The 18,678-nt window shown below is 40.0% G+C and overlaps 1 protein-coding gene across 1 annotated transcript in view; it reads right to left on the reverse strand.

The window, feature by feature from the left end:
- Positions 1-3,276: 3,276 nt before the first annotated feature.
- Positions 3,277-18,678, reverse strand: part of LOC117328774 (peptidyl-prolyl cis-trans isomerase-like) — a 41,806-nt gene continuing 26,404 nt past the window's right edge. Inside the window, exon 5 of the mRNA XM_033886316.1 lies at positions 3,277-3,671. Coding sequence (XP_033742207.1) covers positions 3,524-3,671 — 148 coding nt within the window. The 3' untranslated portion in view covers positions 3,277-3,523. The remainder of the gene's footprint in view (positions 3,672-18,678) is intronic.

The following is an 18,678-nucleotide window of genomic DNA, read 5'->3' on the forward strand; positions in this document are numbered from 1 at the left end:
CATATGAAATTTCAGAAAGATCCATTCAGTACATTCTCAGAAATAGCGATAACAAACTTCAATTGTCAAAATCCAAGATGGCTGCCTGTCGGCCATGTTGTTTTCGGATTGGTCTCAAAAAGCAATATGCATAACTAGGCACCAAGGGAAACCTACATATGAAATTTCAGAAAGATCCATTCAGTACTTTCTCAGAAATAGTGATAACAAACTTCAATTGTCAAAATCCAAGATGGCTGCCTGTCGGCCATGTTGTTTTCCGATTGGTCTCAAATCGCAATATGCATAACTAGGCACCAAGGGGAACCTTCATATGAAATTTGAGAAAGATCCCTTAAACACTTTCTCAGAAATAGTGATAACAAACTTCAATTGTCAAAATCCAAGATGGCTGCCTGTCGGCCAGGTTGTTTTCAGATTGGTCTAAAAACGCAATATGCATAACTAGGCACCAAGGGAAACTTAAATATGAAATTTCAGAAAGATCCCTTAAATACTTTCTCAGAAATAGTGATAACAAACTTCAATTGTCAAAATACCAAGATGGCTGCCTGTCGGCCATGTTGTTTTCAGATTGGTCTAAAAACGCAATATGCATAACTAAGCACCAAGGGAAACTTACATATGAAATTTCAGAAAGATCCCTTAAATACTTTCTCAGAAATAGTGATAACAACTTCAATTGCCAATAACCAAGATGGCTGCCTGTCGGCCATGTTGTTTATCAGATTGGTCTAAAAACGCAATATGCATAACTAGGCACCAAGGGAAACCCTACATATGAAATTTCAGAAAGATCCATTCAGTACATTCTCAGAAATAGCGATAACAAACTTCAATTGTCAAAATCCAAGATGGCTGCCTGTCGGCCATGTTGTTTTCTGATTGGTCTCAAAACGCAATATGCATAACTAGGTCACCAAGGGAAACCTACATATGAAATTTCAGAAGATCCATTCAGTACTTTCTCAGAAATAGCGATAACAAACTTCAATTGTCAAAATCCAAGATGGCTGCCTGTCGGCCATGTTGTTATCCGATTGGTCTCAAAACGCAATATGCATAACTAGGCACCAAGGGGAACCTTCATATGAAATTTGAGAAAGATCCCTTCAGTACTTTCTCAGAAATAGCGATAACAAACTTCAATTGTCAAAATCCAAGATGGCTGCCTGTCGGCCATGTTGATATCCGATTGGTCTCAAAACGCAATATGCATAACTAGGCATCAAGGGGAACCTTCATATAAAATTTGAGAAAGATCCCTTCAGTACTTTCTCAGAAATAGCGATAACAAACTTCAATTGTCAAAATCCAAGATGGCTGCCTGCCAGCCATGTTGTTATCCAATTGGTCTCAAAACGCAATATGCATAACTAGGCACCAAGGAGAACCTTCATATAAAATTTGAGAAAGATCCCTTCAGTACTTTCTCAGAAATAGCGATAACAAACTTCAATTGTCAAAATTCAAGATGGCTGCCTGTCGGCCATGTTGATATCCGTTTGGTCTCAAAACGCAATATGCATAACTAGGCACCAAGGGGAACCTTCATATAAATTTGAGAAAGATCCCTTCAGTACTTTCTCAGAAATAGCGATAACAAACTTCAATTGTCAAAATCCAAGATGGCTGCCTGTCGGCCATGTTGTTATCCAATTGGTCTCAAAATGCAATATGCATAACTAGGCACCAAGGGGAACCTTCATATGAAATTTGAGAAAGATCCCTTCAGTACTTTCTCAGAAATAGCGATAACAAACTTCAATTGTCAAAATACAAGATGGCTGCCTGTCGGCCATGTTGTTATCCGATTGGTCTCAAAATGCAATATGCATAACTAGGCACCAAGGGGAACCTTCATATGAAATTTGAGAAAGATCCCTTCAGTACTTTCTCAGAAATAGCGATAACAAACTTCAATTGTCAAAATCCAAGATGGCTGCCTGTCGGCCATGTTGTTATCCGATTGGTCTCAAAATGCAATATGCATAACTAGGCACCAAGAGGAACCTTCATATGAAATTTGAGAAAGATCCCTTCAGTACTTTCTCAGAAATAGCGATAACAAACTTCAATTGTCAAAATCCAAGATGGCTGCCTGTCGGCCATGTTGTTTTCCGATTTGTCTCAAAACGCAATATGCATAACTAGTCACCAAGGGGAACCTACATATGAAATTTGAGAAAGATTCCTTCAGTACTTTCTCAGAAATAGCGATAACAAACTTCAATTGTCAAAATCCAAGATGGCTGCCTGTCGGCCATGTTGTTATCCGATTGGTCTCAAAATGCAATATGCATAACTAGGCACCAAGGGGAACCTTCATATGAAATTTGAGAAAGATCCCTTCAGTACTTTCTCAGAAATAGCGATAACAAGAATTGTTTACGGACGGAGGGACGGACGGACGGACGGACGGACGACGGACCACGGACGCAGGGCGATTTGAACAGCCCACCATCTGATGATGGTGGGCTAAAAATCCAATTGTTTTTGAAGTTTTACTCCAGGAAGGGATTTTCTAACTCCATAGGGACTCTATTGCCAATTATCAGCACCCTAGTACAATATGAAGTGATGTATTAATACCTTTCAACACTTGCACGAAAAACTTAACGCAGAAATATTTTAAGTCCAAAAATTTGAAAATTCTGGTTTTTTCCCAAAAAATTCTTTTAGTTTAACTCCAGCAGGGGATAGTTTAACCCAAGAGGGAGTCTATTGCCAATTATCAGCACCCTAGTACAATTATAAAGTGATGTATTAATACCTTTTAACACTTGCACCAAAAACTTAACGCAGAAATATTCTAAGTCTGAAAATTCTGTTTTTTTCCCAAAAAAATCTTTTAGTTTAACTCTGGCAGGGGATAGTCTAACCCAAGAGGGACTCTATTGCCAATTATCAGCACCCTAGTACAATTATGAAGTGATGTATTAATACCTTTCAACACTTGCACGAAAAACTTAACGAAAAAATTTTCTTAGTCCAAAAATTTTCAAAAATCGTTTTTTTTTCCAAAAAATCTTTTAGTTTAACTCGAGCAGGGGATAGTTTGACCCCCACAGGGACCATATTACCATAAATTACTATGCCTTTCAACACTTGCACCAAAAATTTAACATTAGGAAAACCAACGCCGACGCCGGAGTGCAACATAAGCTCTCACTCTTCTTCGAAGAGACGAGCTAAAAATTGATGATAGACATTGTACCATAGCATAAGCTTTCATATTCATTCAAACTACTGTGTATCATTAAGATTAACCCAACAAAATGTGTACAGCACAGTTTATTCAGTCAATAGATGTACCAGCAATAAAAATATAAATACAACAGAAAATGTGCACTGATTTTTTGGCTGGTTCAAAATATTAAAATTGTTCAAAAACTGTTACAAAAGAGTCACTACTACATGTAAGAGTGAAATAAACAAAAATCAAAAAATGACTCTGGGGGAGGAGAATGAAGTATGTATACATCTGTACATCAGTACAAAAAAAAAGTCTTTTGGTAGTAATTCAATCATTTTTTTCCTCGTGCACGCCACAATCAGAGATTTTGATTTTTTTTGTGGTTGGTCCTTTGTCGGTGCCATATGATTCAATTTTCTTCACAACGTCCATCCCTTCCACTACAGTTCCGAACACCACATGTTTTCCATCCAACCTGTAAAAATATGTTTTTTATAAGTGACTGATGGACAAAGCAATGCTTCAGATATGGATACAAAGTGACTTATCTGTTACATATGGGCTACATTCTCATTAGCTGGTTATATCATTTTCAAAATGATGTAAGTGCTAGCTTCTGCTGGCCATTTCTAAGCTATAGGTGCCATTCTTAACTTAATCAAGAGATACATGAGGGATCGAGGCACCCAGCATTGAATGATTTCTATTTGTTTTATGCATGTTCTTATCCATTCTTAATGATCTGATAATCTGATAACAAGGAAGACTTCATAAAACATAAGATAGTATAATAAGATAGATCCAAGAAGTTTTCTGTGAACAGAAATAGCTTAACCATCAGAACTGTTGCTTTCTGGATCGAAATTAAAATCAGATGGACAAAACTAGAGACCAAAGAAAACCTACATATGAAGTTTGAAACAAGGGGAACCTTTAACGAAATCTTAAGAAATATCTTTGAAAAAAGTGTGAATTAGAAAATGTCATAAATACCAAACTTTCACTGCCATTTTGATTTCTGGATCAAAAATATACATCATACACATCTACCTCCACATCTGTTGGTTAACCGAATTGGCAATCCTTAAGATGTTTCCCACTAAGGACTAGGGTCATATTCCAAAATTCACTTCATCCTTGACCTTTTCAACCAAATGTCCTTTACTTTAGACACAGTGACCTTTGAACAGTTTATTCCTTGTTTAATGAATTTTCCTTTAGAAGGTCTTAACAAAAGTTTATTAATAAAAAAAAAAGATAAAAAAACCTGAACCTTCAGCTTTGACACAGGGACCTTGATTTTTGGTAAGAAGACTCCTTGTTTGAATGCCAACAAAGTTCACCTGGCTCTACAGCAATTTAGATGTAGATGTAGGTCATTTCTGCAGATTATGCTGATTACCATTCATTCCTAATATCAAGTCCCCAGGCCTCATGGTTATTGAGAAGAAGTTGTTTGATGATTTTAGCCTGTTTGATCCATGTCACCTTCAATGTAGGTCAAGGTCATTCACTTGAACAAACTTGGTAGGTCATTCACTTGAACAAACTTGGTAGCCATTCACACCAGCATGCTAAAGGCCCAATATCAAGTCCCTGGGCCCCTTGGTTATTGAGAAGAAATAAAAGATTATAGCTTATTTGACCCATGTGACCTTGAATGATGGTCAAGGTCATTCATTTGAACAAACTTGGAAGCCCTTCACCCTAGCATGATACAGGCCCAATATCAAGCCCCTGGGCCCCTTGATTATTGAGAAAAAGTTAAAAGTTTACAGCATATTTGATCCAGGTGACTTTGAATGAAGGTCAAGGTCATTTATTTGAACAAACTTCAACCTTCAACCTAGCATATCACCTGCCCTATATCAAGTCCCTGGGCCTCTTGGTTATTGAAAGAAGTTGTTTGAAGATTTAAGCCTATTTGATCCATAAGACCTTGAATGTAGGTCAAGGTCATTCACTTGAACAAACTTGGTAGCCCTCCATACCAGCATGCAACAGGCCCAATATCAAGTCTTTGGGCCTCTTGGTTATTGAGGAAAAGTAGTTTGAAGATTATAGCCTATTTGACCCATGTGACCTTGAATGAAGGTCAAGGTCATTTATTTGAACAAACTTTGTAGCCCTTCACCCAAGCATGCTACAGGCCCAATATCAAGTCCCTGGGCCTCTTGGTTATTGAGAAGAAATTGTTTAAATGAACAAGAGATCCCAGAGGGATCTTGGCGCCCACCATTGAATGATCTTCATAGGTTCCATGTCAGATTGATCTTTTCTCTACTTTTCCCTTCCTCTAAGTCTTACTAATCTGTGTAAATTCAGAAACAGCCCTCTATAACTAGTACTTTTCAAACAAGGGGAACCTATATATAAAATTTAAGATTTAGCGAAAATGGCTGTCTGTAGACCATGTTGTTTTTGGATTGGTCCAAATATGCAAAACTAGGCACTGAGGGGAACCTACATATGAAATTCGAGAAAGATCCCTTCAGTACTTTCTGAGAAATAGCGATAACAAACTTCAATTGTCAAAATCCAAGATGGCTGCCTGTCGGCCATGTTGTTTTCTGATTAGTCCCAAAATGCAATATGCATAACAAGGCACCAAGGGGAACCTTCATATGAAGTTTGAGAAAGATCCCTTCAGTACTTCCTCAGAAATAGCGATAACAAACTTTAATGGTCAAAATCCAAGATGGCTGCCTGTCGGCCATGTTGTTTTCCGATCGGTCCCAAAATGCAATATGCATAACTAAGCACCAAGGGGAACCTACATATGAAATTTGAGAAAGATCCCTTCAGTACTTTCTCAGAAATAGCGATAACAAACTTCAATGGTCAAAATACAAGATGGCTGCCTGTCGGCCATGTTGTTTTCCGATCGATCCCAAAATGCAATGTGCATAACAAGGCACCAAGGGGAACCTACATATGAAATTTGAGAAAGATCCCTTCAGTACTTTCTCAGAAATAGCGATAACAAACTTTGATAGTCAAAATCCAAGATGGCTGCCTGTCGGCCATGTTGTTTTCCGATCGGTCCCAAAATGCAATATGCATAACTAAGCACCAAGTAGAACCTACATATGAAATTTGAGAAAGATCCCTTCAGTACTTTTTCAGAAATAGCGATAACAAACTTCAATGGTCAAAATCCAAGATGGCTGCCTGTCGGCCATGTTGTTTTCCGATCGATCCCAAAAGGTAATGTGCATAACTAGGCGCCAAGGGAAACCAACATATGAAATTTGAGAAAGATCCCTTCAGTACTTTCTCAGAAATAGCGATAACAAACTACAATGGTCAAAATCCAAGATGGCTGCCTGTCAGCCATGTTGTTTTCCGATCGGTCCCAAAATGCATTATTCATAACTAGTCACCAAGGGTAACCCACATATGAAATTTGAGAAATATCCCTTCAGTACTTTCTCAGAAATAGCGATAACAAACTTCAATGGTCAAAATCCAAGATGGCTGCTTGTCGGCCATGTTGTTTTCCGATCGGTCTCAAAATGCAATATGCATAACTAGGCACCAAGGGAAACCTACATATGAAATTTGAAAACGATCCCTTCAGTACTTTCTCAGAATTAGCGATAACAAACTTCAATGGTCAAAATCCAAGATGGCTGCCTGTCGGCCATGTTGTTTTCCGATCGGTCCCAAAATGCAATATGCATAACTAGGCACCAAGGGAAACCTACATATGAAATTTGAGAAAGATCCTTTCAGTACTTTCTGAGGATTAGCGATAACAAGAATTGTTTACGGACGGACGGAGGGAGGGATGGACGGACGGAGGGACGGACGGACGGAGGGACGGACGGACGGAGGGCGATATAGCCTATTTGACCAATGTGACCTTGAATGAAGGTCAAGGTCATTTATTTGAACAAACTTTGTAGCCCTTCACCCAAGCATGCTACAGGCCCAATATCAAGTCCCTGGGCCTCTTGGTTATTGAGAAGAAGTCGTTTGAAGATTATAGCCTATTTGACCTATGTGACCTTGAATGAAGGTCAATGTCATTTATTTGAACAAACTTTGTAGCCCTTCACCCAAGCACGCTACAGGCCCAATATCAAGTCCCTGGGCCTCTTGGTTATTGAGAAGAAGTCGTTTGAAGATTATAGCCTATTTGACCCATGTGACCTTGAATGAAGGTCAAGGTCATTTATTTGAACAAACTTTGTAGCCCTTCACCCCAGCATGCTACAGGCCCAATATCAAGTCCCTGGGCCTCTTGGTTATTGAGAAGAAATTGTTTAAATGAACAAGAGATCCCAGAGGGATCTTGGCGCCCACCATTGAATGATCTTCATAGGTTCCATGTCAGATTGATCTTTTCTCTACTTTTCCCTTCCTCTAAGTCTTACTAATCTGTGTAAATTCAGAAACAGCCCTCTATAACTAGTACTTTTCAAACAAGGGGAACCTATATATAAAATTTAAGATTTAGCGAAAATGGCTGTCTGTAGACCATGTTGTTTTTGGATTGGTCCCAATATGCAAAACTAGGCACTGAGGGGAACCTACATATGAAATTCGAGAAAGATCCCTTCAGTACTTTCTGAGAAATAGCGATAACAAACTTCAATTGTCAAAATCCAAGATGGCTGCCTGTCGGCCATGTTGTTTTCTGATTAGTCCCAAAATGCAATATGCATAACAAGGCACCAAGGGGAACCTTCATATGAAGTTTGAGAAAGATCCCTTCAGTACTTCCTTAGAAATAGCGATAACAAACTTTAATGGTCAAAATCCAAGATGGCTGCCTGTCGGCCATGTTGTTTTCCGATCGGTCCCAAAATGCAATATGCATAACTAAGCACCAAGGGGAACCTACATATGAAATTTGAGAAAGATCCCTTCAGTACTTTCTCAGAAATAGCGATAACAAACTTCAATGGTCAAAATACAAGATGGTTGCCTGTCGGCCATGTTGTTTTCCGATCGATCCCAAAATGCAATGTGCATAACAAGGCACCAAGGGAAACCTACATATGAAATTTGAGAAAGATCCCTTCAGTACTTTCTCAGAAATAGCGATAACAAACTTTGATAGTCAAAATCCAAGATGGCTGCCTGTCGGCCATGTTGTTTTCCGATCGGTCCCAAAATGCAATATGCATAACTAAGCACCAAGTAGAACCTACATATGAAATTTGAGAAAGATCCCTTCAGTACTTTTTCAGAAATAGCGATAACAAACTTCAATGGTCAAAATCCAAGATGGCTGCCTGTCGGCCATGTTGTTTTCCGATCGATCCCAAAATGTAATGTGCATAACTCGGCGCCAAGGGAAACCAACATATGAAATTTGAGAAAGATCCCTTCAGTACTTTCTCAGAAATAGCGATAACAAACTACAATGGTCAAAATCCAAGATGGCTGCCTGTCGGCCATGTTGTTTTCCGATCGGTCCCAAAATGCATTATTCATAACTAGGCACCAAGGGTAACCCACATATGAAATTTGAGAAATATCCCTTCAGCACTTTCTCAGAAATAGCGATAACAAACTTCAATGGTCAAAATCCAAGATGGCTGCCTGTCGGCCATGTTGTTTTCCGATCGGTCTCAAAATGCAATATGCATAACTAGGCACCAAGGGAAACCTACATATGAAATTTGAAAAAGATCCCTTCAGTACTTTCTCAGAAATAGCGATAACAAACTTCAATGGTCAAAATCCAAGATGGCTGCCTGTCGGCCATGTTGTTTTCCGATCGGTCCCAAAATGCAATATGCATAACTAGGCACCAAGGGAAACCTACATATGAAATTTGAGAAAGATCCTTTTAGTACTTTCTGAGGATTAGCGATAACAAGAATTGTTTACGGACGGACGGAGGGACGGACGGACGGACGGACGGACGGACGGACCACGGACCACGGACGCAGGGCGATTTGAATAGCCCACCATCTGATGATGGTGGGCTAAAAAGTTGACGCCGGACGCCGCACCATGGCATAAGTTCATTTGCCCTTCGGGCAGGTGAGCTAAACAAGAGGCCCATGGGGCCTGTATCGCTCACCTGGTTGGATTTGACCAAATGTCAAAATAATGTTCATGTTCAGGACACCAGTAAACCGCCAAAAGGCGTCGTCAGCATGACTAGGGTTAATACATATACAACAAGAGATCCCAGAGGGATCTTGGCGCCCACCATTGAATGATCTTCATAGGTTCCATGTCAGATTGATCTTTTCTCTACTTTTCCCTTCATTTTACTAATCTGTGCAAATTGAGACATCCCTCCAGTACTTTTCAAACAAGGGAATCCTAGCTATATAAGAAAATTGAGATTTAACGATAATGGCTGTTTGTTTGCAAGGTTGTTTTCAGGACAGACTGGTCCAAAAATGCAATACAAGGGACCAAGGGGAACCTACTTATGAAATTTGAGAAAGATCCATTCAGTACTTTCAGAAATAGAGATAACAAACTTCAATTGTCAAAATCCAATATGGCGGTCTGTCGGCCATATTGTTTTTCAATTGATCTCAAAATGCAATAAGCATAACGAGGCACCAAGGAGAACCTCTATATGAAATTTGAGAAAGATCCCTTCAGTACTTTCTCAGATATAGCGATAACAAACTTCAATTGTCAAAATCCAAGATGGCTGCCTGTCGGCCATGTTATTTTCAGATTGGTCTCAAAATGCAATATGCATAACTAGACACCAAGGGAAACTTACATATGAAATTTGAGAAAGATCCCTTAAAAACTTTCTCAGAAATAGCGATAACAAACTTCAATTGTCAAAATCCAAGATGGCTGCCTGTCGGCCATGTTGTTTTCAGATTGGTCTCAAAACGCAATATGCATAACTAGGCACCAAGGGGAACCTACATATGAAATTTCAGAAAGATCCATTCAGTACTTTCTCAGAAATAGTGATAACAAACTTCAATTGTCAAAATCCAAGATGGCTGCCTGTCGGCCATGTTGTTTTCAGATTGGTCTCAAAACGCAATATGCATAACTAGGCACCAAGGGGAACCTACATATGAAATTTCAGAAAGATCCATTCAGTACTTTCTCAGAAATAGCGATAACAAACTTCAATTGTCAAAATCCAAGATGGCTGCCTGTCGGCCATGTTGTTTTCCGATTGGTCTCAAAACGCAATATGCATAACTAGGCACCAAGGGGAACCTACATATGAAATTTCAGGAATATCCCTTCAGTACTTTCTTAGAAATAGCGATAACAAATTTCAATTGTCGAAATCCAAGATGGCTGCCTGTCAGCCATGTTGTTTTCCGATCAGTCTCAAAATGCAATATGCATAACTAAGCACCGAGGGGAACCTACATATGAAATTTGAGAAAGATCCTTTCAGTACTTTCTCAGAAATAGCGATAACAAACTTCAATTGTCAAAATCCAAGATGGCTGCCTGTCGGCCATGTTGTTTTCTGATTGGTCTCAAAATGCAATATGCATAACTAGACACCGCGGGAAACCTACATATGAAATTTCAGTAAGATCCCTTCATTAGTTTCTTAGAAATAGCGATAACAAACTTCAATTGTCGAAATCCAAGATGGCTGCCTGTCGGCCATGTTGTTTTCCGATTGGTCTCAAAATCCAATATGCATAACTAAGCATCAAGGGGAACCTAAATATGAAATTTCAGTAAGATCCCTTCATTAGTTTCTTAAAAATAGCGATAACAAACTTCAATTGTCGAAATCCAAGATGGCTGCCTGTCGGCCATGTTGTTTTCCGATTAGTCTCAAAATCCAATATGCATAAATAAGCATCAAGGGGAACCTAAATATGAAATTTGAGAAAGATCCCTTCAGTACTTTTTGAGAAATAGCGATAACAAACTTCAATTGTCAAAATCCAAGATGGCTGCCTGTCGGCCATGTTGTTTTCCAATTGGTCTCAAAATGCAATATGCATAACTAGGCACCAGGGGGAACCTACATATGAAATTTGGGAAAGATCCCTTCAGTGCTTTCTGAGAATTAACGATAACAAACTTCAATTGTCAAAATCCAAGATGACTGCCTGTCGGCCATGTTGTTTTCCGATTGGTCTCAAAATGCAATATGCATAACTAGGTACCAAGGGAAACCTACATATAAAATTTGAGAAAGATCCCTTCAGGACTTTCCGAGAAATAGCGATAACAAGAATTGTTTACGGACGGACGGAGGGACGGGGGGACGGAGGGACGGACGGACGACGGACGGACGGACGGACGGACGACGGACCACGGACGCAGGGCGATTTGAATAGCCCACCATCTGATGATGGTGGGCTAAAAATAGCGATTTAAAGGATAAACCCCTATTTCCCTATTTGGCCCCGCCCCTCAGGCCCCTGAGGGTACAGAGTAAAAATTTATCCAAACTCGGTTCCCCTTCTCCTAAGGATGTTCTTGACCAAATTTGGTTAAAATCCATTTAAAACTTTATGGCAAATAGCAATTTAAAGACTAATCTCTATTTCCCCTATTTGGCTCTGCCCCTCAGGCCCCTCAATATTTATACAAACTCTTTCCCCCTTCCTCTCTGGATGTTCCTGACCAAATTTAGTTAAAATCCATTCGTAACTTAATAATTAATAGCGATTTAAAGGATTAACCCCTATTTTCCCTATCGGACCCCACTCCTCAGTCCCCTGGGGATTCAGAGTAAAAATTTATACCAACTCGGTTCCCCTTCTCCAATGAATATTACTGACCATATTTGGTTAAAATCCATTGAAAACTTTATGACTAGTAGCAATTAAAAGACTAATCTCTATTTCCCCTACTTGGCCCTGCCCCTTAGGCCCCTAGGGGTACAGAGTAAAAATTCATATAAACTCTGTTCCCCCTCCCCTCAAGGATGTTCCTGACCAAATTTGGTGAAAAGCTATTCAATACTTTAGGACTAGTAGCGATTTAAAGGAGTAACCCTATTTCCCCTATTTGGCCCCGCCCCTCGGGCCCCTGGGGCCCCTGGGGGTTGAGAATAAAGATTTAAACAAACTCTGTTCCTCTTCCCCCAAGGATGTTACTGACCAAATTTGGTTCAAATTCATGAACAACTTTATGACTAGTAGCGATTTAAAGGAGTAACCCTATTTCCCCTATTTGGCCCCGCCCCTCAGGCCCCTGGGGGTTCAGAGTAAAAATTTATACAAACTCTGTTCACCTTCTGCCAAGGATGTTCCTGACCAAATTTGGTTCAAATTCATTCATAACTTTATGACTAGTAGCGATTTAAAGGAGTAACCCTATTTCCCCTATTTGGCCCCGCCCCTCAGGCCCCTGGGGGTTCAGAGTAAAAATTTATACAAACTCTGTTCACCTTCTGCCAAGGATGTTACTGACCAAATTTGGTTCAAATTCATTCATAACTTTATGACTAGTAGCGATTTAAAGGATTAACCCTATTTCCCCTATTTGGCCCCGCCCCTCAGGTCCCTGGGGGTTCAGAGTAAAAAATTATACAAACTCTGTTTACCTTCTGCCAAGGATGTTACTGACCAAATTTGGTTCAAATTCATTCATAACTTTATGACTAGTAGCGATTTAAAGGATTAACCCTATTTCCCCTATTTGGCCCCGCCCCTCAGGTCCCTGGGGGTTCAGAGTAAAAAATTATACAAACTCTGTTTACCTTCTGCCAAGGATGTTACTGACCAAATTTGGTTCAAATTCATTCATAACTTTATGACTAGTAGCGATTTAAAGGATTAACCCTATTTCCCCTATTTGGCCCCGCCCCTCAGGCCCCTGGGGGTTCAGAGTAAAAATGTATACAAACTCTGTTCCCCTTCCCCCAAGGATGTTCCTGACCAAATTTTGTGAAAATCCCTTCAATACTTTAGGACTAGTAGCAATTTAAAGAAAAAGTTGACGGACGCCGGACGCCGGACGCTGCACCATGGCATAAGCTCACCGGCCCTTCGGGCCAGGTGAGCTAAAAATGGAGACACTTCAGACTGAAAGAAGTTAATAGGAAGATTAAAGTTGATACCAATGTATGTGTTCAAGTAAACGGAGCTGAAACATGCTTTAGAAAACTATTGATCTCGGAAACTTGAATACCCCACTTAACTCCGTCCCGACCGAATTTGCTCTTTATCCAAGTAAGAAAATTTGGTCCCAACAATAACAAGAGGCCCATGGGGCCTGTATCGCTCACCTGGTTGGATTTGACCAAATGTCAAAATAATGTACATGTTCAATTTGTCAATACATATACAACAAGAGGCCCATGGGGCCTGTATCACTCACCTGGTTGGATTAGACCAAATGTCAAAATATTGTTCATATTCAATTTGTTTTATTTGTAAATCTCTAACAATGCTATATATGGTTATAGTGTGGGAATCCGAACTGCTTTAAAGATTAATGAAGTCCACTCTCTAAGGTCTGAATGACCTCAAGAATTGTTTTTAGAACATGCATTAATAACTTTATGACTAGTAGCAATTTAAAGGAATTATACCTCTATTTCCCCTATTGGGCCCCGCCCCTTTGGCCCCTTTGGGATCAGAGTCACCATTTATGCAAAATCTGTTCTCCTTCCCCCATGGATGTTTCTGACCAAATTGGGTTTAAATCCATTCTTAACTTTATGACTAGTAGCGATTTAAAGGAATTACCTCTATTTCCCCTATTGGGCCCCGCCCCTTTGGCTCCTTGGGGGTCAGAGCCACTATTTATGCAAAATCTGTTCCGCTTCCCCCAAGGATGTTTCCGACTAAATTGGGTTCAAATCCATTCATAACTTTATGACAAGTAGCGATTTAAAGGAATTACCTCTATTTCCCCTTATGGGCCCGCCCCTTTGGCCCCTTTGGGGTCAGAGTCACCATTTATGCAAAATCTGTTCCCCTTCCCCCAAGGATGTTTCTGACTAAATTGGGTTCAAATCCATTCATAACTTTATGACTAGTAGCGATTTAAAGGAATTACCTCTATTTCCCGTATTGGGCCCCGCCCCTTTGGCCCCTTGGGGGTCAGACGCACCATTGATGCAAAATCTGTTCCCCTTCCCCCAAGGATGTTTCTGACTAAATTGAGTTTAAATCCATTCTTAACTTTATGACTAGTAGCGATTTAAAGGAATTACCTCTATTTCCCCTTATGGGCCCGCCCCTTTGGCCCCTTTGGGGTCAGAGTCACCATTTATGCAAAATCTGTTCCCCTTCCCCCAAGGATGTTTCTGACTAAATTGGGTTCAAATCCATTCATACTTTATGACAAGTAGCGATTTAAAGAAATTACCTCTATTTCCCCTATTGGGCCCCGCCCCTTTGGCCCCTTGGGGGTCAGATGCACCATTTATGCAAAATCTGTTCCCCATTCCCCAAGGATGTTTCTGACTAAATTGGGTTCAAATCCATTCATAACTTTATGACAAGTAGCGATTTAAAGAAATTACCTCTATTTCCCCTATTGGGCCCCGCCCCTTTGGCCCCTTGGGGGTCAGATGCACCATTTATGCAAAATCTGTTCCCCTTCCCCCAAGGATGTTTCTGACTAAATTGGGTTCAAATCCATTCATAACTTTATGACAAGTAGCGATTTAAAGAAATTACCTCTATTTCCCCTATTGGGCCCCGCCCCTTTGGCCCCTCGGAGGTCAGAGACACCATTTATGCAAAATCTGTTCCCCTTCCCCCAGGGATGTTTCTGACTAAATTGGGTTCAAATCCATTCATAACTTTATGACAAGTAGTGATTTAAAGGAATTACCTCTATTTCCCCTTATGGGCCCCGCCCCCTTTGGCCCCTTTGGGGTCAGAGTCACCATTTATGCAAAATATGTCCCCCTTCTGCCAAGGATGTTTCTGGCCAAATTTGGCAAAATCCAATAAGAACTTTTAGACTAGTAGCGATTTGAAGCAAATGTTGACGGACGGACGGACGACGGACGCTGCGCCATGACATAAGCTCACCGGACCTTCGGTCCAGGTGAGCTAAAAATGTACTCTCTGAAAGACCATATGGATTATTTTTACACCATAATGGTGTTTAAAGAAACTAAGTCCCTTAGGGTGGGGAAAACCCTTTGGCCTATTTTTACATAAAAATTGTGTTTATCCCTTAATGCCCAGCGATACTATACATAGTTATGGGATTGAGGGTCACAGTAACCATTTATGCAAAATCTGTTCCCCCATCACCAGGGATGTTTCTGACCAAATTGGGTTCAAATCCATTTAAAACTCAAATCTCTATTTCCCCTATTTGGCCCCTCCCTTCAGGCCCCTTGGGGGTCAGAGTCAATATTTATATAAACTCCCTTTCCCCCTTCCCCTAAGGATATTCCAGACCAAATTTGGTTCAAATCCATTCATAACTTTATGAAAGTAACGATTTAAAGGAGTAACCCCTATTTCCCTATTTGGCCCAGCCCCTCAGGCCCCTCAATATTTATACAAACTCTTTCCCCCCCTTCCTCTCTGGATGTTCCTGACCAAATTTAGTTAAAATCCATTCGTAACTTAATAATTAATAGCGATTTAAAGGATTAACCCCTATTTTCCCTATCAGACCCCACTCCTCAGTCCCCTGGAGATTCAGAGTAAAACATTATACCAACTCGGTTCCCCTTCTCCAATGAATATTCCTGACCATATTTGGTTTAAGTCCATTTAAAACTTGATGACTAGTAGCAATTAAAAGACTAATCTCTATTTCCCCTACTTGGCCCCGCCCCTTAGGCCCCTAGGGGTACAGAGTAAAAATTCATATAAACTCTGTTCCCCCTCCCCTCAAGGATGTTCCTGACCAAATTTGGTGAAAAGCTATTCAATACTTCAGGAGTAGTAGCGATTTAAAGGAGTGACCCTATTTCCCCCCGCCCCTCAGGCCCCTGGGGGTTGAGAATAAAGATTTAAACAAACTCTGTTCCCCTTCTGCCAAGGATGTTCCTGACCAAATCTGGTTCAAATTCATTCATAACTTTATGACTAGTAGCGATTTAAATGATTAACCCTATTTCCCCTATTTGGCCCCGCCCCTCAGGCCCCTGGGGGTTCAGAGTAAAAATTTATACAAACTCTGTTCACCTTCTGCCAAGGATGTTCCTGACCAAATTTGGTTCAAATTCATTCATAACTTTATGACTAGTAGCGATTTAAAGGAGTAACCCTATTTCCCCTATTTGGCCCCGCCCCTCAGGCCCCTGGGGGTTCAGAGTAAAAATTTATACAAACTCTGTTCCCCTTCTGCCAAGGATATTCCTGACCAAATTTGGTTCAAATTCATTCATAACTTTATGACTAGTAGCGATTTAAAGGATTAACCCTATTTCCCCTATTTGGCCCCGCCCCTCAGGCCCCTGGGGGTTCAGGGTAAAAATGTATACAAACTCTGTTCCCCTTTCCCCAAGGATGTTACTGACCAAATTTGGTTCAAATTCATTCATAACTTTATGACTAGTAGCGATTTAAAGGATTAACCCTATTTCCCCTATTTGGCCCCGCCCCTCAGGTCCCTGGGGTTCAGAGTAAAAATTTATACAAACTCTGTTCACCTTCTGCCAAGGATGTTCCTGACCAAATTTGGTTCAAATTCATTCATAACTTTATGACTAGTAGCGATTTAAAGGATTAACCCTATTTCCCCTATTTGGCCCCGCCCCTCAGGCCCCTGGGGGTTCAGAGTAAAAATGTATACAAACTCTGTTCCCCTTCCCCCAAGGATGTTCCTGACCAAATTTTGTGAAAATCCCTTCAATACTTTAGGACTAGTAGCAATTTAAAGAAAAAGTTGACGGACGACGGACGCCGGACGCCGGACGCCGGACGCCGGACGCTGCACCATGGCATAAGCTCACCGGCCCTTCGGGCCAGGTGAGCTAAAAATCTTACTTGAAATTATCGAAGTATCGTTTTTGAGTCTAACAACGATCGGTGGTAATCGCCAACATTTTTTCAACATCGAACTTTCGTTTGTAACACTGAAGATATCGGCACTACAAACCTACCGATTGTAAATTAATTAAACAAATTGTCTGTGGAACCTTATAACAACAGCTCTCAGTGATAAAAAGTACTGCTTTCCTACATAAGACGGTTGCCGATAATAATACACACTACAGTCAACAATTCATCTACCTGCTCGCTCAAGCAGAACTAATCTCTGACACACAGACACTGGTACTCTGCAAATGTTTTTACAGGTGTAGAAATGAAACAGTCATGGCTGCCTATTTAATCTGAAACAATAGCGAGGTGTTCAGAGTAAATCTGTATAAACTGTCACTGCTGTCTATTAACTCGGATAACAAGCAAACTCGGCAACAGACTAACAGTAACATTTTATACGCACACTCACAGTACAACTCCCTGTGCTAATACAGATGGAATAAAATGGTCATCGGTAAAATGTAAGTAGGCCTATGAAACAGTATTCTATATATCTAGAATAAGCAATGGTTCTGTTTTGTTTTACATATAATTTGTGTTAAATTTAAGCAGTTATTTGATATGACTTTAATAAATTGTTATTCGGTTTTTTTCTGTTTTATTGTTATTCTTTTTGCAAACATGACATGAACATTATACTGTTATTGAAGTGACTAAGTGAAAGAAACTCTATTGTGACTGTATATCGGCAAAACTACACCAAACTACGAGTGACATACAGAACAAAACATTACATACACATGTACATGTATAAACTGATGAGTGACAGTGCGGAGTTATAATAATCATATAATGTTGACAAATATTGACCAAAGTTTGCACCAAAAATGACAACTAAGATTAATTCAAACACTCAGATAACTTGAAGTTTTATCGTGGTTTCGTTGAGTTTAATTTGAGTAAACGAAGTTCCACTGTAGATAAATCAAGGTATGAAAGAAGAGCAGGAACTCCTGGGTCCAGGTTTGAAAATGATTCTGTCAACATGTTTCGGCCTGCTATAGGCAGGTCGTCATCAGGGCACAATTTATTAGTGTGACTGTTACATTTTGAAACCTGAAAGTATGGTAAAGTTCCTATCTCTACAACTGTGATGGATGTATTACCGGACTCATCCAGCTCATTTACTATACTTATTTCCCTAATTGTGAACTCCACAGACTTGTTCTGGATACCCATTCTTTTATTTACATGATACTTATAACTTACTAATGAACTAATTATTGCTTATGGAACTAGCATTACCAGAAAGGAAACTTCTTTGCAAATCTACTATACTAACCAGCGATGAACACATATCCAAAACAGACCCAACTCTAATGCCTGAAAGTTATTTTGTCACCACATGATATCTGCTGCTTATATACATGTCATTATGATGGGAACTTTACCATACTTCCTAGGATACTCGCGTAACTTTCCATGGCAAGGACCATTCCTTCTTTGGGACATATACTGTTTTAGTGCTTATTGAAGGAGTTTGATGTCAGATCATTTTCATACTTATCATCTTAAATACTTTTTATCACATAATTATTGTTTTATTATTATTTTTCTAGACATTTTGTAATTAAGGCTCTTATA

The sequence above is a fragment of the Pecten maximus genome, chromosome 1 (genome assembly GCF_902652985.1).
Source record: "Pecten maximus chromosome 1, xPecMax1.1, whole genome shotgun sequence".
NCBI classification, from domain to species: domain Eukaryota; kingdom Metazoa; phylum Mollusca; class Bivalvia; order Pectinida; family Pectinidae; genus Pecten; species Pecten maximus.